This window comes from Orcinus orca, chromosome 19 (assembly GCF_937001465.1).
Source record: "Orcinus orca chromosome 19, mOrcOrc1.1, whole genome shotgun sequence".
Classification (NCBI taxonomy): domain Eukaryota; kingdom Metazoa; phylum Chordata; class Mammalia; order Artiodactyla; family Delphinidae; genus Orcinus; species Orcinus orca.
In genome coordinates this window covers 4,074,754-4,097,937 of record NC_064577.1, presented here as the reverse complement: position 1 = coordinate 4,097,937, position 23,184 = coordinate 4,074,754, and the positions used below count along the sequence as shown (strand labels likewise).

General features: G+C 38.8%; 1 protein-coding gene and 1 long non-coding RNA gene across 2 annotated transcripts in view; one reads left to right on the top strand and one right to left on the bottom strand.

The window, feature by feature from the left end:
* Positions 1-999: 999 nt before the first annotated feature.
* Positions 1,000-17,577, bottom strand: WSB1 (WD repeat and SOCS box containing 1). Its single transcript, XM_004267156.3, has 9 exons — positions 17,230-17,577; positions 10,583-10,751; positions 9,483-9,751; positions 8,037-8,168; positions 6,626-6,726; positions 4,194-4,366; positions 3,574-3,687; positions 2,426-2,533; positions 1,000-2,150 (listed from the first exon to the last, which is right to left on the bottom strand). Exons 1-9 carry the CDS (start codon positions 17,267-17,269, stop codon positions 1,991-1,993), a joined length of 1,266 nt encoding a protein of 421 aa, XP_004267204.1. The 5' UTR covers positions 17,270-17,577; the 3' UTR covers positions 1,000-1,990.
* Positions 17,578-17,700: 123 nt separating this feature from the next.
* The window catches only part of LOC125962170 (uncharacterized), a 28,708-nt gene continuing 23,224 nt past the window's right edge, over positions 17,701-23,184 (top strand). The window contains exon 1 of the long non-coding RNA XR_007473665.1: positions 17,701-18,655. This is a non-coding gene — a long non-coding RNA (uncharacterized LOC125962170). The remainder of the gene's footprint in view (positions 18,656-23,184) is intronic.

The following is a 23,184-nucleotide window of genomic DNA, read 5'->3' as shown; positions in this document are numbered from 1 at the left end:
CTTGGCTACTGAGGGTGAGAGGCGTTTTCCTATGTTCACAGGCACCCCATGGGGCCCTAAAACAGGAAATGAAATCTGAACGGAAAGGCTCTCTTGTCAGTTCTCCAAATGATATGAGAGAAAGCAGCAGTACCATTTTAAAATTATGTAGCTAGAATCTGACCCATGTTAGTATCCCAATCACGTCTGCCCTACCTTCCTTTGGTCACTCAGTCTAAAGCATTACCAGCCTGCTATTACTTCTTCCTGATAGACATACGGAAAATGTAAGCGTGTTTCTACTTATATTCTGCAATCTTCCTTTCATCTTCCACTATGGTTTTCATGGGGAGATGGCAAGCACTTCTGGCTTTCTCAGAGAATGTATCTTCCCAAAATGCTATTTTTACCTAATTGATTCTATTGGTTGGAGAGTAAATAATTTAATGGTGTGAAGGGTATTGGTATCTTACTGCTTTATAAAGTAGATGTATTAAAGTAAAATGAAAAACAAATCACAACAGGTTTAAAGATAAGATACTTTTGTAAAATACAGGTGATTCTCAAGAAGTAACTTGGGTAGATTTTCCACTGGCTTTTAAATTTATAAGCTACAACTATATACACCCCGAAAAGAGCAACTTGTAAGAACTTCAGAACAGTTTCTCAGTGGAGACAAGTCTTCAAGGGTACGCATGGCTAATAAAAGTTTTCCTCATTTTGCCTCCTCAAAGGGCCCACACCACTAGATTTTTTTTCTTATGGTTACTTTAGCCAGAAAGGTTTACTATAAGCCTATTAGGTCCCCTAAAAGATCATAATTTTCTTTTGCTCAGTAGTTATTTTAAAGTAAGCATTTCTGCAACAGTTCTCCAAGAACAAACCAAGTAAAAGTGGTTGCATTCATGAAGCATTAAGTCTCAAGCAGTGCCCTACAGTTGTGCTATTTCTTCATTACCGTTCTTATTTAATTTGCTTGTGGTGCTTCCAACATATTTAAGAAACATTTACGATAGTGGCTTTTTTGTTTTACAAGTCTTTAATTAAAAAACTCAACAAAAATATATAATCAAGCATTTTACATAATGCATACATTCTTAATATCTGCAGGTAAGATAAATAACAGAAGGCAAAAGCAGATATACTAATTGTATTGCTTCTCTTTGGCAAGTCACCAATATTATCCCCTACAGAAACACAGGATAAAATGTGTAAAAAATAAACAAAAAGCAAAAAAACCCACCACGGTCTTAAAATAATTGTCCCTTAGTACAAACAACAAAATATTTAGCAATAATGCGGTAGATGGAGTTTTCAAATTGACTAAAATTTATTATAATACTTTACTTATACCACAGGGGTTAAAGTTGCAAGCTGCTTTCCAAAATTCAGGCCCACAGCAGTAGTTAGGAAAAAAAAAAGAAGAAGACACCCTTTTCTCCTGGTGTATCCCGGCTATTTTTCATTTAATAATGTCACATTCAAATTCTACCTCTCAGATGCCACTCCTAAGGAAAACAAAATCCTTCCCTAGACAAAAGCTGTTTTACTTGGTCAGTTGTCTGACTACCCCCCAACCAAATACACATTTTGTTATGAGGCATTCAGCTTTCTTAAGTCAGTATTTACCATCTAACTCAATGTCCCAGAATAAAATTCCTTCCACTTTACAGCAAAGATACATATTGTGGCTCTACTGAAGCAATATATACATGTTGGAACTAAAAATCAGAAAAGCAAAAGGGTCCATTCAACACACAGCAGCTTATATCGAAATATATACATGTATGTATATGTTTTCACAGTTACATTTTAGAAAAAAATTTACATTTGATATGTTCAGAAATATTTCTCCTAAGGTCTATAAATAATATTTTAAAAGCTCAACTGATCAAAATGCAATACAAGAATGTATCAAATTAAATAAATCTCCTAAACCTTGAAGTCAGTAAAGCTTGAGGTTTGTGTAAAGTGTGTTGTCAGTCCCCAATACTAGGGAAGACAGCATCTTCTAAACACGGTAGGAGAGGAACTCTAAAACTTTGGAAGGAATCGGCAGCTCCTGGACTTCTTGGGTGGGCATCACTCTCCGGATTGACATGCGACATAAATGTTGAAGGCTAGGGACTTGCCTTGGAGTGGCCCAAAAGTACACACTTCCATCATGTGTCCTAAACAGAAGTAAACAAATCACAGGCTCAGTCACACAAATCCACGTATTTCATCGTCCAAAAGCTCAGACAACTACCACCGAGGCTGTGAATTAGAGCCACAAACTGCGCATTAAAACCTAATTCAGGAGACCCGCCCAGTGATCTCCCTCTACGACAAATTAATAATATTATAAAGAGCCCTTATGGAAGATTTACTGACAATAAAATACAGGCTGCTTTGACTAAAAGCCACCTTAAATTGCCTCTTAAAAGAAAAGAGAAAAATCACTTACCCAGCAGCTAAAACACTGCCATCAGTAGAAAAGGCACAGCAAAGACCATTGCTCAAAGGTGCAACTTGCACTGGATAATCCTCATCAATTCTCCAGAACCTCACCATTCTGGAAAGGAAATAAACCGTCCAGTGATTATCTAGTAGGAAATTTAAGGTAAAAGCAACTTTTAAAATTCAGAAAGAAATGCCACTCTGGGCTGAGTCACAAAATATACACACAAACACACACACACACACACACAAATCACTGCAGCAATGACTGGAACTTGCTTTATTAAAGATTTTATAGTTTATACCAATTGGTAATTTGGATTAATTCACACTAAGAGACTATAAAGCATGGCTGCCTTCACTTCCCAGTGTTCTGATCTGTAATATGCCCACAACCGGAAACTTGCTCCTTACTTCCTTACACTTAAAATATAATCGGTATCTGATCTGTTTGACTCTTTTCAAGAAGTTTATGAAACTTTTCACCTAGGTAGAGTGTGCCTAGGAATAGCAGACAACTGATAGTCAGAAACTAGCTGAACAAACAGGAAAACAATGGCTGCTGGCAAATAAAGAACTCTCCCCATACGTTTGCTAACATTCTAGAAAGATGGTAATGAGTCACTTTCTGAATGATGTGACCAAATTGCTTAATGCTATATCCATGCACATTGATAAAAGTATGAGAAAATGGAATGGCTACATCTAGTTTTTGCTTACCAATAAGCAGCAAATCTCACTCATGTGACATTTCATCTTTATAGTCTCAGTTTCAGTGGATACAAATGACTCTGTTTTAATCATGTATTTCACTTTGAAAATGTTCTTCTGTTTCAAACTTTGTAAGATATTACTAAGAAAATCTGTCAGCTGAGCTAAAAAGCTAATTAAAAATGCACCCAGTTTGCCTGAACCAGTTAACAAACAAAGAACACAGGGAAAGGCACGCGTTATCTTTAGTTTACATAAATACTGTGCAGGCCAATATTAAGACACATCAACATCTCCCAAGGTCTTGTCTAGAAAAAGGGCCATTAAAACCCAAACTGCAGAAAGGCCGTATTTTTCATCCTTAAGAATGTTTTTTATTAAGTAGAAGAATGAAAGGAAATCTTTACAATAATAAATAGGTCAAGCTGTAATTCACACACTTACTTATCATCAGCAAGACTTGCAACATGCAGTCCGTCATGACTAAACGAGACAGATCGTACCCATCGGTCATTTGCTCCTCCAGCAAATATGGGAGTAGGTGGGGGAAACAGGTGCCTGAGGTCAAAGACATGTTTTCAGTGGAAATGAGAGTCACTTCAAGAAACAAAACTACCCAGGTACAGAGTACATCAGTCTTTGGAATAATGTTTCAAGTGGGCTTAACAAACACAACTGAGAAGACTGAGCAGAGCTAGTCTATCCACTTTAAACGAAGCGATTAAACCTAATTACTAATCGCCATCTTACAGAGTGGTTTAAGACTAAGTCCAACTTTAGTTTTAACTATGTTTCCCAACAGGAAACTCTAAATATAATTACCACCTCTACAGAGTCATGTACTGTTAAGTAACAATAACAAGATCTGTATCAAGAAAGTCAAATTTATTTGTAGAATTTAGATGCATTATTAAAGGGCCTAAATGATACCGAAATTTTAAATTATGACAGAGTGCAATTTTAGATTTCACATGTTAATGATTCTAATCATCCCCATGACTTCTTAAAAGCTACACTGATAGTAGAGATGAATTACAGACTAAAATAATTCATGCTGTACCCACCCAAATTCCATCAGAATGTCTCCAGTGTGCGGATCCCAGATATAAACTCGAGTATCATAAGATGCCGTAGCCAGTAATGCTCCATCAGGAGAAAAGTCACAAGCTACAACATCATGGTGATGCCCTTCTAGTTTCCGTATCATGGTATATTTATCCATATTCCAAAGGAAAACCTGCAAAAAAGGCAAATGTTATAGCTTCATTCAGACATGCAGAGGACAAAATGGCACATCTTAAACTAAAACTGCTAAATTTAATTAAGATTACATTAAATTAAACATTATAAATTATGAATAATTATGAAAGAATATGCTCAGTGTCATAGTCAAAGATTAAAATCAGTTTTTAAGTTAATTAAAGTAAACATGCAAATTCTATTTCAAATGTTTCTGTTAAATGTTAATTTAAAAATAAGCCTAAACACAAAGAAGGCAATGCAATTTAACCGCAAAGTTATACTGACATCCATTTATTCCAAAAACTAATTAACTAAAATATACAGAAATAAATAGGGTTAAGTACTACAAACCCCCTTCTTTTTCTTTTCCAGAAACTACCAAATTTTTAAAAAATATACAGACAGAAAATATAAGGTTAACAAATTGTTACTCCATTGGCATCTCCCTTTGAGATAATCACTTGTTTACAATAGGCTTGGGTCACCAACGTGAGCCTAGGAAGAGAAACAGATACTGCAAGCAAAGAGAATTTTTCACAGCCAAATGAAATTTCTTTGGCAAACAACAAGGATGTTAAACCACATTACAAAATGAAAGTGCTAATTTATGAAAATAATACAATTAACAACATTTCTGTGAATCAAGATTTGCCAATCTTATTTTTCCCAAACCAACCACAATCATTAGTCATTTTAAGTATAAAACATTTAAATTACTTTAGTACAAGGTCACACATAGTTTTAGATTCTAAAGATCAGTAGTTATACTGTGCAGAATAGCTCTAAACAGGATTCTAATGTTTACTTCAATCTGTTATATTAAACATGAGCTTGGAGGTTTATTACAATCCTAATAAGACAAACTCTCCTCCTCTTGGAGTAAAGCAATCCTTTTTGCTACATTTTTCTGCACAGACACAATATATTATTTCCAAAGAAAAATAAATACAAATTTTACATTGGATCAAAGACTTAAGGTATCTCTAGTAACTCAAAGAATTCCAAAAAATAGCACAGAGAAACCATTTGAAAGCCAACTACATTACATTAAATTGGTTTCACATGTTAGACTCCCAATTCCACCAGACTGGAAGATCAATTACATCGGAGGAGTCAGTTGGTTTCACTGTGGGGAAAATTATTTTTAAAAAGAAAAAAAGAAAGAAAGAAAAGCAGAAAGTGGACATCGACCAGCACCTGTGTACGTACAGTACACCTTGCAGCCGAATGCAAGGTTACTTCATCCTATGGTAAAGGTCGCCCCCAGCCCGGTAGCCAGAGATGCCACTCTTTCTGCCCAGCTAACACCATTGTGCGCCTGTGTGCGAGTGGTGCCAGCATAACCTCAATCACACCAATATTGCTGCCACCACCTGTGACAGGGAAAGCAAGAAGCATATGGAAAACACACAGCCTAAAATAGCAATGTCAACATCTAGCTTTGCTCTTCTTATGATTTTTAAAGAACTGAATATTTTTTTCTAAACTGCCAACATTTTCAACTATCATTTTAACACACTTCTTGGCTAAATAAAATGCATTTTAACCAGCCTCCCACCCCCCATTAATTCAAAGTGTATTGTGATCATCACATGTATTTGGACTTCAACCATTTTCAAAAATACCTGAAGCTAATAAGATCTCTTTAACTATACTAACTCAGAGCTGGTAGACACTAACTAAAGGAGGGTCCATCAATAAGCATAACCCTCTTAAGAGTCACTTTATACTTAATCTGTCTACAGGTATGCTATGTAAGACAGATCATATCAAATTTAGATGAAATTCACTCCAGGACATACATGACTGTTATTTTTATTCTTATTAGATTTTTAAGTTACTTTTTTTCAGTTAAATGTCCAGGACCAGCTGGGACTTAAAACTTTAAACAGCAAACTGGACCAAAAAAAAAAAAAGAACAACAGAGAAGAAAATATTAGCAAGGGAATGTCTTAACATTTGGACTAAATCTCTTCTATAGCACATAAACTCTCCTAGATCTGAGAAAAAATAAAATTGACATACCCCTCATTTCATGAATATTATCTCTAACTAAAACAATCAAATTTCTCACTTTACAATCAATAACTATACTTATTTAATTTCCCTCATGCAAATTCTCCCCCATCATGAAATAACACATTTAAGATATTTAAGACACCGAGCACAGACTTAATAGGTTGCTTAGATTTAAAATGATTATGCACAATTATAATCCAATTCACAGTAAGTATACAAGAACTTTGACACATACTGCTTTACTGGCTCCCACTGAACACAGCATAGAAGAGTCAGGAGAGAATGCACAGCTGTACACCCAGTTCTGATGGCCCCTCAACACTTTCATCATGTTTCCTGAACAAAAGGAAAATACCTGGGTTAACCCTAGAATCTACTTCAAATAAGTAGCATTTCAAAAATGGCAGAATCACAGAATCACAAACTTCTACAGAGGCAGTGATTAATGTATTACAGGGGTTGGCAATATACAACAGTTTCTTATTTTTGTACCTAAGTTTTACTGGAACATGCCCATTGTTGTGACAGTAGAGTGGAGTAACTACTGCAGAGACAGCATGGTCCACAAGCCTAAAATATTCACCATCTGGCCCTTTAAGAAAAGGTCAGCTGACTGACAACTGAAAGTATGTTGAGAGAGCAAGTTCCATATGATATGCGAAAGAAAATAAAATTTAATTTTCAAATGTTTTAACTATTGGGATCCCTTCACCCCTCAATAGCTGAGCAATCAGAGAATTGATAAATGCAGAAGAGGTGCCACATAATTTGGTAATAGTATTAGTGTATTAGTCTATCAGGCAATGGTTATTACCCATAAGCTGAAACAAGTCTCCAAATCTGAGGGGCTTGTTTTCTACTACATTCAATTTAAGCTACATTTCCCCAAACAAGCCTGTCAACTTCTAGCCTGAGGCTGGAAGAGCACTAGCAGATCTTAATTAAATATATGGTTTTAGTTAAAACTGTCAACTCTTTCATCAGAGGCTAAGAAGGGGGAAGAGATGCTCACCTCAGGTCTTCTCAAACAAGGTAGACTCTCCAAAACTTTGTAAAAGGATCACAATTATCAATGTTTCTGAAAAAGCTAAAACTTGACACTGATATTCCTTTTACTATATTGGAGGGCAAATCTCTTACTTTTTATAATTCTTACTTAAACTATCCAACTTATTATTATTAGTATTTACATCCTATAAATTCTGGTGTATAAATCATGTTTGAATTTACATTTTATTAATTACTAAGTTATATCTTTTGTTAGGTCAAGATCTACTTAAATTTTCACGAAGCAAATGAAGGAAGTTAATAATCCTCCCCAATATAAAGGAAATAAAACACAGACCAGTTCAAATAAAACCCTAAGATTGATCCAGATTTTGTCCTCAAATAGTTGGTACAGATCTGTGTAGTTAGTTTCTGAGTAACATCAGATTGTTTACTTAGAGTAACTGCTGGCTCCTATTCTGGGTCACATTTATGGTTTTGTTTGATCTGTACAGGGAAAGGGACCAAAGGACTAAGCAGAGAAAAGGAAACTTTGATCATGTCACTTTTAATGTCAAATGCCCCAAGTGTTCGTAATACCTCTCAGTAGTAATATCCAGAAACTAATTCTTTTCCACAGCCTAGAAAGAAAGACATACCATCATCTTTCAGGTCCCACACTCTCAGAGTTTTGTCTCTTGAAGCTGACACCAGGATCAAGCTCCCATCTGGAGCAAAAGTTAAATCTCTGACCACTTCAGTATGATCTACCAAGTTAAGGAGGAGTTTTCCTAAATGCAATGGAAGGTGGGAAAGAGACAATGTTAATAATTTTAATCAGCTTCCATATTAAAAAAATAGGGTTGAGATCACCATTAAAAAAAAAAAAGAATAGAAATATCTGGGTACCTCCTTAGTTTACCAAGTGTAAAATGACTTATTTACTAGTGCCTTTATTATTATCTTTAAAGATTCAGTATTTACATTGTTACAAAATAGATTATTTCCAAGATACCAAAGCCTAAATTAGAAAAATTAAAAGGGAATTCCTAAAATGTGAACAAACTCCTGGATCAAGTCAATTTAATATCAAGAAAATCTACACCATTTAAAAATCTTTGTATAGTATGATTTTAAAATACAAAATCAAAATTTTCCTTTTCTTTTACTTGGCTTAGACTACGAATGGACTGTCAAACTCCCCCAAAGATACATGTTATTCTATAACAGCCTAAATTTTTAAACATAATCTCGATGAAAAAAAGGTACTTTATTCATCTAATATTATAGAGTTTTGTTCTTCTATGAAAAGCAATGTGCTTACTTTAAATGTTTTCCCAGAATTCAATCAAATTTACTGACTCATTATCCCCACTCAGTGTTAGTATCACTTGCTGTATTCTAATGTACATAGTTCTAATGCTCATTTTAAAAAATCCTTTAAATTTTGGAGTACATACTATCAGCCAGAAACTGTTAGGTAGTGAACAACACATTTACTTTTTAAAAATTTATTTTATTTTACTTTATTTTGGCCGTGCTGCATGGCTTGCGGGATCTTAGTTTCTGACCGGGGATCGAACCCATGTGCCCTGCAGTCCTAACCACTGGATCGCCAGTGAATTCCCACAACACATTTACATTTAATTGCCCAAAGAATTTAACTTCTCAACCTATCTGGTTAAACTTTAGATAAAATGTCATTAAAACTTTCCAGAGGTTAGATAATGATTGTTGAAAACCAGATTTACCTTGAAAGCCTCTAAGCTATCAATCATTGAAAAAGTATATAAGAAAACACCTTGCAATTTGAGTCATAAACTAAATTACCAGTTTATAAGTGATAATTAACTAAACATTCCTTAGACGTGCCCTTCCTACTATAATATTCTCTGAAGAGTGATTAAGCAATATGAACTCTATTTTCCTAAATTAAAACTATGAGCTGAAGATGCTATTTAGGCCAAATATAAAGATACATTCATAGCATCAATTCTTGCTTCTCTGTGAGTTAAAATCCTCAAATTATGTATTCTTCCAGTGCCTATGAGCTATGCTTGCATCATAAGATAATCAGGTTTGCTTTCAAAACTATGACTCCATACCTGTATATACATCCCATATTTTGATACGCCCATTGTTTAACCCTGTGGCAAGGAGTAGCTGATCTTGTCCAAATCTGAATCGATGCCATTCTATGTTTACACAGCGACTCTGTTTTTCTGGAACTGAAGATCCAAAAGCAAGACTCCAGACTATATCGCCACAGTCTATAATATGTTCACGAGGCTTATTTTTTTGACCACCATCACTGTTTTGTCTTGACAATCTTAAGCTGCTTGAATTGATGATATTCTTGGTGCCATGCAAGAGACTGGGTAGAAAAAAAGGTCAGATTGAAATCTAGTTATTATTTACTCTGGACTCATGTGAATACTAAATAATGATAAGTGTTTGTTAAAACAACTTCAGTATTATTATAGTGATACTGAATAACAACAGAATCCTTATAGATGGGAAGAGGAAAAGTTGCTACAAGCTACATGGGCATGACCAAATAAATTCAGACTAAAAGAAATCCTCAGTGTATGAGAAAAAGTTCAACAATAAAGCAATTTATAATTTATTCATTTCAAATTTGTTTTAATATATCCTTATTGATATAGAAATCCTATCTCAACCAGGATTCCTTTAATTAAACCAAAAGTATAAATAAGCAAAAAACAAAAACAAAAAATTCTGAGAACATTAAGATATTGTGAAGCTGACACCAGAAAACTACCTTAAACCCCATAATAATAAGTAGTTTCCCATACGTTCTAGACTTAATCTAATATGTAATAAGGACATTAATGACGAAAACCATAAAGGTGAACTAAACACAAAAAGGAGGGAAAGATTAAACTTAGTAGATACATTTTAGAAATTGCACTACCAAGGCACAATTAACCTGCCTTTTGATATATGGAAAAGAAAAATTTAAAAACACCAAAGTATCTGAGAAAGTATTCTATAATATATAAGGCCAGACAATTCTTCCCACAAATTTTCCAACAAATATATTCAGCTTATGAGTAAAATTCATTTACAACAGTCTCCAAAGGAAAAAACTTAAATATCAAAATAATCTTATTATTCCACACAGAGAAAAAAATAAAATCTAGAAACAGATAGATACAAAATACAAAAAAGAAAACAGTCTTACAAGTTCTTAAGGCACTGGGACCACGGAACAAGCTTTACTGCACGATGTCCTTGTGACCAAGCAAAGTATGAACCATCTGGAGCAAAAGCAACAGTCCAATTTTCACGACCACATTTCTTGTCAAAAGGAGCCGCAGGAGCTAAAAGTTCACCTATAGTACGTGATCTCACTAAAAGAAAAATAAAAAATATAGGATATCATATATAACCAACAATGAATTTGAGACAGCATCCATGTTACTTTGGGATCCACTCAGCTCCACTGAGTTTCTCCTTTTTCTATGTAGACAAGGTACAATGAGTTCTGCATTCTACCCTTTGAGGGGAGATGTGTGGTGTGAAGACCCCGTAATGAGAATAAGCATCTTTAAGTTTTGATAAAGTGATCCTCCTAAAATTTCCCAAATCAAGAGCTTTTTAAGAAAGTTTCAAAACAAAAAAAAAACTGGTCAAATAACAATAATGTAATGATCAATCAGGGCTAGCAATTACTGAAGTCCTGACTTTTGCACTGCCTTACGTTTTCCTCAAATTACTAACATTTAAAATGCAAGAAACTGAAGTTGCTCTGCAGGAAAAGTATCTTCCAAAAAGTTTGTAGCTTTCAAAAACCATGAACCACTATAAAATAAAGTTTTATATCATTATTCAAAGGAAGCACTATAGGGACTTCCCTGGTGGCACAGTGGTTAAGAATCCAACTGCCAATGGCGGGGACAGGGGTTCGATCCCTGGTCCGGGAAGATTCCCACATGCAGCGGAGTAACTAAGCCCGTGCGCCACAACTACCGAGCCTGTGCTCTAGAGCCCGTGTACCACACTGCTGAGGCCTGCGTGCCTAGAGCCTGTGCTCCGCAACAGGAGAGGCCATCGCAATTAGAAGCCTGTGCACTGCAACGAAGAGTAGCCCCCGCTGGCCGCAGCTAAAGAAAGCCTGTGAGCAGCAACCAAGACCCAACACAAACAAAGATAAATTAAATTTAAAAAAAAAAAAGCACTATAAAATGGTCTAGTCAAAACATGAAGTCAAACATGAATATTCTTATCTTTTTCAAGTCACAAAAAACACAAAATCCTCAGAAGTAGAAGGAACTTAAAGGTTACTTAGTCCAGCCTCCCCAACCAGTGCTTTAAAATGCACTGTATTTGGGACTTCCCTGGCGGTCCAGTGGTTAAGACTCTGGGGTTCAACTGCAGGGGGCACGGGTTCAATTCCCGGTGGGGGAACTAACATCCCGCACGCTGCTCGGTGCCACCAAATAAATAAAATGCATTGTTATTTGTGATTCTCGAATAGTGGTCCTCAAGCGTCTTCCTAATGGGCCACAAACTGACCCAAAAACGGAAGTAATTCTTTTGGTTTTTAAGGACAAAAAAAAAAAGAACAAGTTCATATATTCTAAATTTAGTTACCAGAACTTAAATTTAGCATTCATAACTAAAACTGGCATATTTGGGACTTCCCTGGTGATGCAGTGGTTAAGAATCCGCCTGCCAATGCAGGGGACACAGGTTCGAGCCCTGGTCTGGGAAGATCCCACATGCCGTGGAGCAACTAAGCCCACGAGCCACAACTACTGAGCCCGCGCACCTAGAGCCTGCCCGTGCTCCGCAACAACAGAGGCCACCGCAATGAGAAGCCCGCGCACTGCAACGAACAGTAGCAGCCACAAATAAATAAATATACTTTTAAAATAAAATAAAATAAAACTGGCATATTAAGAGTGTACAGAGAATTTTTCTTCTGCCTTTAACAAGAAGGATAATCAACAAGTTCCTATTGTACATGTGCACATGCAAACGCGGCTGCTATTTCCTCAATTCTGGAAAAGGATCTTTTTCTTTTTTGGCTGCATTGGGTCTTCGTTGCTGCGCACAGGCTTTCTCTAGTTGCGGTGAGCGGGGGCTACTCTGCGATGCGGTGTGCACGCTTCTCCTTGCGGTGGCTTCTCTTGCAGAACACAGGCTCTAGGCGCGCGCGCTTCAGTAGTTGTGGCTCGCGGGCCCTAGAGCGCAGCCTTGGTAGTTGTGGCTCACAGGCTTAGTTTCTCCGCGGCATGTGGGATCTTCCAGGACCAGGGCTCGAACCCCTGTCCCCTGCATTGGCAGGCGGATTCTTAACCACTGCACCACCAGGGAAAGGATTTTAATCAGTCTATCACCACTGCTCTTGGGTCTGTCTTGATTTCAAATTTTGCTACTCTTCCTTTTTAGTTATAAGTCACCTTCGGTTTAGTTTCCCTATTATCTATTTTGTGATCTGTTGCGTGTTCAACTCTATGGTCTATTTTTATGTTTTGGGCTTAAAGTTTCCAACAACTAAACTTCAATATATTCTACGTACTGCAGTTCAAATGAGAACCACATATACTCCGATTGCAAGAGCAAATATATATATATATACAAACCCCAACAATGTATTCATTCAGTGACACTTCCAGTCTCCACGTGTGCTCCACCAACAGGGAGTGTAGCACCTGGCATGTGACAGGGGCTCAGAAAATATTTATTGAACGAATATGAAAGCATGTGTATAAGTTCCCATTCTTAAGCGATTTAAATATTTCCTCGGGATTTCCCTGGTGGCGCAGTGGCTAAGACTCTGTGCTCCCAATGCATGGGACCTGGGTTCGATCCTTGGTCAGGGAACTAGATCCCACACGTATGCTGCAACTAAGAGTTCGCATACCACTACTAAGGAGCTGGCAAGCCGCAACTAAGGAGACTGCCTGCTGCAACTAAGACCTGGTGCAATCAAATAAATAAAACAAAAATAAATATTTAAAACAATAATTAATAAATAAATATTATTTCCTTGCCCAATTCTTTGATACATTAACAATGAGATTATGGTTTAAAAAGTAAAACAAAGCAAAACTGAAATCTGTTTTCCTATGATATTCATAAATATAAATATGCACCCATTTTGGCACAGCTGAAATTATTGGAAAATTTCCTTTTGATGACTCAAAATCTTCCTCCGTGACACTCCACCCACTCAGTACTGGGTCTGATCTAAAAGAATAAGCCTGATCCTGCTCTCACATGACATTCATATATTGAAGACGGCCATGACATCAGCAACTAAATCTGTTCACCAGGATAAAATCTGGTGAGTTTTCAATTACACGGTTTCAAGTCCATTCTCCACCTACACCTTCATACTTTTCTGGATAAACTCCAGTTAGTAATGGCCCTCAAAAAAGTGGAACTTTTTCAACCAAACACAATACTTCAAGTGTGGTTTAATCAAAGCAGAACCCCCCACCTACCCCTGCCCCACTTGTATCACATGACTTTAATACAAAATTCACAAACCGGTGACACTCTTATGCCTGTAGAATGATTTTTTTAAATATACAAATGAGGGAGTTCCCTGGTGGCCTAGTGGTTAGGATTCTGGGCTTTCACTACCGAGGGCCCAGGTTCAATCCCTGCTTGGGGAACTAGGATCCCACAAGCTGCACGGCGCAGCCAAAAAAAACAAAAACAAAACCAAAACACTCACACACAAATGATTTTTGAAAGGGCTGGCTGCTCCATGTCCCCTATATTCCTCCAAGCCCACAGTCTTTCATTTATGTGCCTGGTCCCTGAATTTGCAACCCCTGCCTAAATCTTCTTTTTTTTTTAAACATAGGTTTCTATAACCACATCTATCTTTTAAAATCCACAAATTTTAGGAGAAAAAGAAAATCAAAGTTCACAAATGAGGGAAGCAAGTTTTAAAATTCAACTGAAAAATGCAAGCACTATCTTAAAAAGAGAAAGCCCCTGATTAAACTAGATGAGTATACTTATATAACTTCCATCTCAAAAAACAGAGGACTGGCCCTTGCATTCAACTTCAAAAACATCTGGTAAATTAGACTAAAACTCATTCCTCCCTTAGCAAGCATAAGCAAGACTAACTTCCCTACAGAAGACTCATTTCTTAAAATCTGTATTTTAGGGTCACTCTGTATTTTTCTTCTTTCACCTTGACCACAATCACAAAACTCCTCTTGTGTAAAGGGTGGTAATAAATTAACTAAAGAACTGGTTCAGATAACAAAGACCATGAAATAATAAGCTAATCTACTCTTGAATATATATATATTTTTCAAGAAATAGGGCCACCGTAAAAAAATACTGCCAAATAAATACAAACAAGTACTGAATTAATAATTACCTTGTGTTTCTTTGCTTGTTAACAGGCATAGAAAATGATCACTGCATTTTAATCAGATAATTTAAACACTCATTTAAATACTTACTGGTATACTATTATAAACTAGCACGAGGTTTATAATGAGAAAAAATTTTAATTAAATCTTTATATACTACCTGCAACTGTTGAATGTAAGTATCCTAAGATACTATAATTTAATGACCTTGTATAAGGGAAAAGCTGCCTGCCATGGGAACTTGGCCATTGGATACAACACCACATTATTAATATCCGCACAGTAGTAACACATCATCTGAGTCACTGCTCAACCAAGCAAACCACATTCAGTTCCTTCTTCACATTCCTCCCTGCAATTTCATAACTAGAAAGAGAAGATCTATGGCAGAACCTTGTGAAAGAGGGCAGTAGCTCTAGGCAGTAACTCCCTGTCACAGAGACTTCTTCAATCATTCATGGAATCTTGCCTCCTCTTTCAGTACTTACTTGAGAAACCAAACAGCTATAATTAATACCCAAGAAAAAATGTTAGTCCTTACTGATAGATACAAAGCAACGCAGAGGTATTAGTGTTTAACTTTGTATTCAAATGATATTTAAAAAAAAGAAACAAAAACCTGGGTTTTAAAAAAAAAAACTTACAAAAGGCCAAAGTTCTTTTAAACATAGCAACTTTATACTATATAGTAACTTTATATAGTTATATAGTAACTTTATATTATATCCAGGAAATAACACTGAGACAAATATGCAAAAAAAATATTTTTTTTAATTCAAAAAGCTATTTAGTGCATGGTTCTACCTTATGCAGGTATGCTAAGAACCTCCATCCATCCCATAGAAGAGAGGATTGGAAAGTTTTCAAAATGATTCATCAACATGAAATAAAATACAGATAAATGAAAGGCAGATCACTCATCTGCAATACTGCTGTGAGTAGGAAAAAAAAATAGCACTGAATTGAGAATAAGAACTTTTGAGTTCTATGTTCCACAGTTAAAATAAAAATTGGACATGAATTTTCTCTGTATGTTTAAAATAGTCATTAAAATCAGAGTTAAAGTCCCCTCCTAACCTGCCATTCAACCTTATCTCTAAGAGAACAAAAGTCCAGAACTCTAACACAGCTGTCTCTAGGTATAAAAATTCACCCACAAACAGGATACAGGGCCTTTTGGATACTTCAGCTTCTCCCTTTCTCTAGAAAACCTCCTCCAAGGATTCAATAAAGGCACACGTTTAGCTGAAGAACAAGAAAATGCAAAGGCTCTCTGCTCAGTAGCTACCTCCAATTTTCATTTAATTAACACACAGTATTGGGCTCTGGGGAGCGATGAGGAGATGCTAAATCTATTTTATTTTTTTAAATAAAAACTGTCTATCTATCTACCTATCTATATTTTTTTGTCCATGCCGCGCGGCTTGCGGGACCTTAGGTTCCCCGACCAGGGATCCCGCAGTGAAAGCGCCCAGTCCTCACCACTGCACCGCCAGGGAAGTCCCCAAAACTGTATGTATTTAAATAAGGTGTATAACATCACTTGATAAGTTCAGGGTTTACAAGCATAGCAATCAATGCACAGCACCCGCAACTCGCCCCAAAGTTGTTCCAGTTATATTACCTTGAGAGAGGATTTAAATAATGTGAGGTGCTTTCTACTGAGTCAGTGGGTGGGTCCTGACGCAGGACCTTCGACATCTGTTGGCCTGTCTTCTGCTTGGCAGGGCTGGCCACTAAGCCAGTTTCCAGACAGCCTTTTCAGGAGTCTGCTCTTCCGTAGATCAGCTTTTCTCCGGTCACTCCACCCAACCACCCTGCTCCTCCCTGCTCCTCTGAGTGTGAGAGATAACCGAGTCCTCCCCAGAGCCGCTGCCTTTCTTAACGCCATGCCACTTTTTAAAATACTGCTTTTTCCAGGCTGATGGCACTCTTCGGCTGCATTTCTCTTTATAATTGTTGGTATACACGAAGACCCATCCTTTCATAACAGCGCAGGTCACACAAGTTTACTTTTCCCCACTGGAAACTTTTTTAAGAGTCCTGGAGACTTGCCCAGCCCTCCCCTGCCCCCTCTACGCCCCAGCCCCTTAGCCAGAAGAAATCCAGAAGAATGGCTGGCCCTGCGCGGACCTCCGATGAGAAAACTGTGGGGTGGGGGGGTGGTCCCCGGGGAAGCGTGTCCATCTCCGGCCACACAATCATTGCAACCCTCGCCACTCTGCGCCCAGGTTCTCTTTGCCTCTAATATCCGCGCACCGCCTCCCTCCGTGCCAGGCGCAGAGCAGGCGCCGCATCAATGCAGACCCCATTTACCCTCGGCGACACCCACGCGCAGGGCCGCTTCCTTTCTCTTCGCTCCAGGGCTTGGCCCCGGCTCACTGTTCTTCCTCAGACTCAGAGACGCTTCCTCCCGAACCTCTGCCTCTCCGCAGCCCCCGCGCGCTCACCAGCAACCCTCACCCATCGTCCCATTCCTCACCGATCTCTTTCTCGTTGACCCTCGGGGGAAAGCTGGCCATCTATGGGGCACCGTCTGATTCCGGGGGCGCGATGCGGACGCAACGACAGAGAAGGGAAAGGCGAGCGCCGAGGGGCGTGACGCGGGCTGGGTCCCTCCCGGTCCCGGGGACGGAGGGGAGGGGCGGGGCGGTCGCGGCGGCTTCTGCCGACTGCCCCGGGAAAGCTCCGGGAGGCCTCGGACCAAACTACGGAGTCAAACACAGACAATAGATGCTGTTCCCTTCCTCACGCCTACGGACCAAGACACTCCCCTCCACACAACCGACTGCAAACGAGACACTGGAGACAAAATGGCGCGTGCCGCGGGGGATAGCAGGGCAGCGGGGGCGGGGCCTCGTGACGTCACAGGGTGATGGCCAGCCTCCCGACGTTCGGGACGTGACGGCCTCGGCTCGGCGCCCCGCCTTCTCTCCGGGTGCGGGCGGGCGTTGTCCTGGGGACGCGAAAGGGGAGCCGGAAGAGCGCCAGGGCGGAGGAGGAAGGGGAGGCTGCAGCCGCAGCCCAGCCCCAAACGCTGGGTTGGAACTTACCGACTGTGCGTTTTAATTGTGTTATTTTCCCGGCCGGGAGGCCAGCATGGTATTTGTAAGTTGAAGAGCCTTTGAAAAGGCAAACACAGAATTGTATAATACATATTAGCTCACACCGTAAAGATTGCATGGAATTTGACTGAACTGTAAAGAACAAAAAAGACGTTTCAGGTTTTAACTCGGTTTGGCCACCTCCCCGGCCCTCATGTGCCGGGGAACTGGAGGTTGCAGTGATGAAAACAGTGAGAAGACGATGAACATCGCTATGCACCCACACGTCCGGCCGCGAACGTTCTGACGAGAGCCAGCCGGTTTTTGGAAGGGCCGAGGTGACCCGAATTCAGGAACAGGGAGACCCGGGCATGATGGCGTCCCGCCCCACCATGAGACCTCCCGGGGCTGTCTTTGTCCTGGCTGCTTCCTGCAGCTGGGCCTGCCTCGGGGCTGCAGCGAGGCTGGCGGTCAGCAGTGTCCCTGCCACTGGCCAAAGCAGACCTCACTGTGTCTGCTGAGAAGCAGCCCTTACTGCGCCCAAGGTCTAGGCCTCCGGGAGGCAGCTAACCATTCACACAGCAGAGCTGATAAACGTGTCAGTGTCTGCCAGAAGCCAAGTTGGTTCCCGTATACAGATGACATATTTGCATTTTAATTGGATCTTCTGTGGACTCTAAACTCTAAAGTTCCAAAGGAGGACAACTAAGGCTGGGAATTTCAAATATGCAGCAGATGCTGATGGGAGAGGAGTTGCATAGCCAAGCTCTTGAGAGATCTCAAGTGACAGCACCTAGGCATGGCTACTTCATCTTTTTCTTTGCATAAGGATAATTCTTCCAATGGTGAGATGTTTAATACCAGGTACAAGAAATCATTCCCCCTCCTTTTTTAAAAAAATCATTTTGTTACATTCAGTCAACATATTTATTGATGGTTTACTCTGTGCCAGATACTGGGGCTAGTTGTTGAATACTTATAGTAGAACAAAAGAAAAATTTTAATGCAGTCTTGTAGCTCAGATACCAATATTTCTATCAGTCCCTGCTAGTTCTTCTAACGAACTGCTAGTACCTCTGTTTACATGTACTGTACCAAACAAATTCATGGAAAATACCAGTTCTTGAGTGTCTGTGAATTGTTTTGGTGACTTTTTCGTACAATTGTTTAATTCCACTCTAGTTATTACTGCTAGTCAACAGACTTCCAGACCATTTCCTCAACTGGCAAAGTATGACAATGGAATGAAAAATAATTGTATGACTTGCATACTCATTAGTGATAGTATGTACTATTTATTGGGTCCATGCTACATGTCAGGCACCGTGCCATATAAGTGCTTTTGTGGATTAACCCATTTAATACCCACAGCAGTATGAGCAGTGTATTAATCATTTATATTTTACCAACAGTTAGTAACTTGATAGTTACAGAGCTCCGAAGTGATAAAGTGCTAGATTTGAACCCAAACTTGTCTACTGCCCTGCCCTACTTCCATGCTACCTTGTCTCTCATAAATGAACCCTACCATGAGAAGTAAATACGTACGTGGCATTTCATATTTATATTTGCTATGTTAATGTCAAATCCGAATGGCTCTCTTACCGCCTGCATATCCCATAAAGCTGAGATTCTCCAGAGTTTTATTCTTGTTCCACAGCTGTTTTTCTTCTTCCACACTCTCCCTGCGTTATGACAACCTCTCTTTGGGGTTTAATTACCAGCTCTGTGTGAAGACTCTCAAGTCCAGACCTGCCTTCTTTCTTGGGCTTCAGATATACATATTCAGATACTTACAATAAAGCCTGATATGTCACAACTGAGAACAATCTTCTCTCCCAAAGGTGCTCCATCTGTTATATTCCCTACCCTAGTGAGCATGGCCATCCAGTCACCCAAGCCAGAAGCTGGAGTGTTTTTAGACTCAGGCCACTCTCCCCCAACCCCATGTGGCATGAATCAGTCCCCAAGCCCTGCCAGTATTTTCTCTTAAACGTTCTGGAGTCTGTCTTCTCTGTTCCAAAACAGCTGCCACTGTCTTAATTCAAGAGCTTGTCATGTCATCTCTCTTAACACTCCTTTATAACCCCACACCCTAAGAAACCGCCATCAATACCTTGGTGCATTTCCTCCTAGGCTTTTAAAATTTTACTAGCTGTGTGTCCTTGGGCAAATTTGTTAACCTCCCTATGCCTCAATCTTCTCATCTGTAAAATGTAGATGGTAATATTACCTACTTCACAGTTTTGAGAATTAAGTGAGTTAATATGAGAAAAACATTTAGAACAGGGTCTGGCAACAGAGTGTCAGATTACTAAGAGTAAGATATAAGTGTTAGATACTATTTTTCTACATAATAATCCCAGCTAACTGCAAAAGTGAAAGATCAAAATCTCATAAAATATAAGGGATTGGCAAAGAGCCATAAAAATAACATCAAGTATATGTATAATCAAAATCATAAGTAAAAGTTCTGGAAAGCATTCACTTCCAAACCAAAGCTGATCCAACCACTAAAAACCCGTTTTCTTGGATCTCATTCTTGAGTTATTCAGAAAACATTGCTGCTGTGTGGTTAGCTACTAAGGGTGATTTAGTCATGGTTTTTTTATGTGGATATTATTTCTTTTAAAATTTTTGAACCAACATTTACTATCTTGAAATATAATTTTTAAAAAATTTACATCCTGTCTTATTCCATTTTCTCACCTCTCAGCAAAATGTTGTATTAACAGTTTGGCATCGGGAATTCCCTGGGGGTCCAGTGGTTAGGATTCCATGCTCTCACTGCTGAGGGTGTGGATTCAGTCCCTGGTCGGGGAACTAAGGTCCAGCAAGCCATGCAGCTTGGCCAAAAAGAAACAAACAACAACAACAAAAACACAATTTGGCATTTTCGTGTAGTTATATCTCTTAAGGATGTATTTTTCTACACTGTTTTCTTATACTGACAGAGAAGTACATAGCATTAGAGAGGGGAAGCAAAAATTATTACATTCTTTTGTTTAAGGACAATAAATATAACCATTTTATATGTAAATAATTAGAATTTTGGAGTAGAATACAATATAAAATTTTGTGTCATGCTTTTTTTCTTTCTCACGATAAAATAATAGTTTCCTATGTAGATAAACTTTTCACCACATCATTGTAGGTAATTTTAACTTCATTTGGAGGTGAGTTTTTTTCCTTTCCTTCTTCAGAATACATAATATTTAATAGTGCAGAAAGGTGGTCATTACTCATATGGACAGTGTAGGTATATTCCCCTTGATGTTATGAATGTATCCAGTTCAAAATTGTGGCCTGTTTTGGGAGACTCCATATTCACCAAAGTTAGAACAATTCAAGTGGGTTGTCTCTGAAGTTACAGACAAACCTCTAAATTAGCTTTAAATTGGGAAGGATTCTTGCAGGATCTTGTTTCTGAATATATATCCTGGTGAGAGTAGAAAGTAAGTGTTCCCTTCCTATAACTAAAGGGAAGCAATGTTTACTTAAAATAACAATCAAACATGACTTTAAAAAAAGAAACCCACTAATAATTGTACAACAGGAGTTTGAAGCCTACCACCACCAGAAAAACAAAACAAAGCAAAAACAAAACAGAACAACAAACCAACATCCAAAATCCCAAATATTTTATTGTCCCCTAGTGTGGTTAAATCTCAAAGATCAAAAAGATCGCCATAGTCTTTTGACTCACTATTGACTGAGACCAAACAAAAAAAAGTTAAGAACAGCCTCATTGTTTAAGCAATAGGAAAGTTGCTTGTGTGCCTGTTTGTTTTGCATTTTGGGCCTTTTTGCTATTGTTGCTACAGCTCCCCCAGGCTAAGGCTAGGAATTCGCCCAAAGTTATTCAGTGCTTGGGTCCTAGAGCAGGAGTTTCGGATCTTGGGATTTGTGGAGTTAAGTCTGGGATCCTGGATTGAAGAGTGTGGAATTTGCTCAGAATTTAGCTGGACAAGCATAATTTATACACACAAACATGTGCATTAATAAACTGTAGTAGATACCTTGATAGTTGTAGAACATACAGAAAAAATAATAGAGCCCAGAGGAAAATTCTGGAGGCAACTCCTTTTGTCTGTGGTAGTCTTGCTGGGGATGAAGTGTCTAGAAATGCCCCTACTTTTACCCTGCTGTCTTATTTTTCACTTTTCTTCCTGATTTCACATTTTTTGTGAGGTGTTTGACAGTGTGGTATGAGCAGAACGTTAGTATCAGGTTTTCAAAGATGTATAATTTGATCTTAGTTTACAACTATACCCAGAATGGCCGAAAGTGTGGAAAATGGTGTAGCCAGTCTAGATGTTTCTACATCTATGTCTGAGCCAGAACGCTCCTGGCAGCCTATAGGAAATTATCGTATTGTATCTAAAAGGGTAAGCGGAGACCCTGTCTCCAGTGTTCTGTAGGATTCCCAGAGCTTGTTGCTGAGCTGACTCAGCTCCATCCCCTTCTCCTTTCCTTACCCGCAAACTCAGGGCACCTACACGCAGGCTCAGTCCTTTAGCTCAGTCCTGGACCTTCAGGAGAAATCTGTATAAAATGGAATATTCCATGCAGTGATGGAGATTTTCCTCGTATCAATCATTTTTCTCTTCCTCTGATAGAGCTTTGCATTTTCATTTTTCTGAATGTTCCTGCCTATGACCAGCTGGAGAGATTATGAGGGAGAAGAAAATTATCTTTCACCGACTGCATGAAAGGCAAGTGTTTCTCTTACTTGTCCTCCCCTCTGTTCTTTGTTTGGGAAATGCTTCTGTACTCTTCTCAACTTCGGTTGCCTGACTTTGGGGGCAACTTTTTAAGTCAGCTGTTTCTTTCTCCCTTCTGTTGGAGGGTGCCAGCATTGGCTGGAATTTGAGTCCTTCTCCGGGGACCCAGAGAGTCCTGCGGACAGCTCACAAGCTATCTCTGCTCGAGCTGCTGGCCCCAGCCAGTCTTGCCCTGGTGGAATGAATTAGAATGCAAGATCTTCCAACTGATACCTTTACTTGCTAACATACGGTTCATCGTTTCTTCTAGGCCGAGGAATTTCTGACTGATTTCCAACCCTCCTCCATATCGTTTCTTTTTAAGTTCTTTTTTAATCTTCCGTATTGTTTTACTTTCTGAATTTATTTTTTCCTTTCTATGAAATGAATTCTCTTGTTGCAATGAAAATGCTTCACGTTCTCTACTTGGTTCTAGGCTCCTTGAGGGCCATGACTTTTCTCTATCTTGGAGTCATTTTTGGGATTGTGCACATAATTGATATTCAATAGATGTTTGTTGAATGGAATTGAATTGACTCTCTCATCTAGCTTCCCACTAGGGCATTTGAGGTAAACTGAGAAAGCAGGTGTTCCTAGTACTGTCTTTACAAAATCCAAGAGAAATCAAAT

What these genes read in the sequence shown, in the direction of transcription:
- WSB1 (XM_004267156.3), bottom strand. Translation starts at nt 17,269, where the DNA reads ATGGCCAGCTTTCCCCCGAGGGTCAACGAGAAAGAGATCG. An exon ending in TCCCAGTGCCTTAAGAACTT is followed by an intron (nt 9,752 to 10,582) that starts GTAAGACTGTTT and finishes TTTTCTACCCAG; the next exon opens with TCTCTTGCATGGCACCAAGA. An exon ending in AATATGGGATGTATATACAG is followed by an intron (nt 8,169 to 9,482) that starts GTATGGAGTCAT and finishes CATTGCATTTAG; the next exon opens with GAAAACTCCTCCTTAACTTG.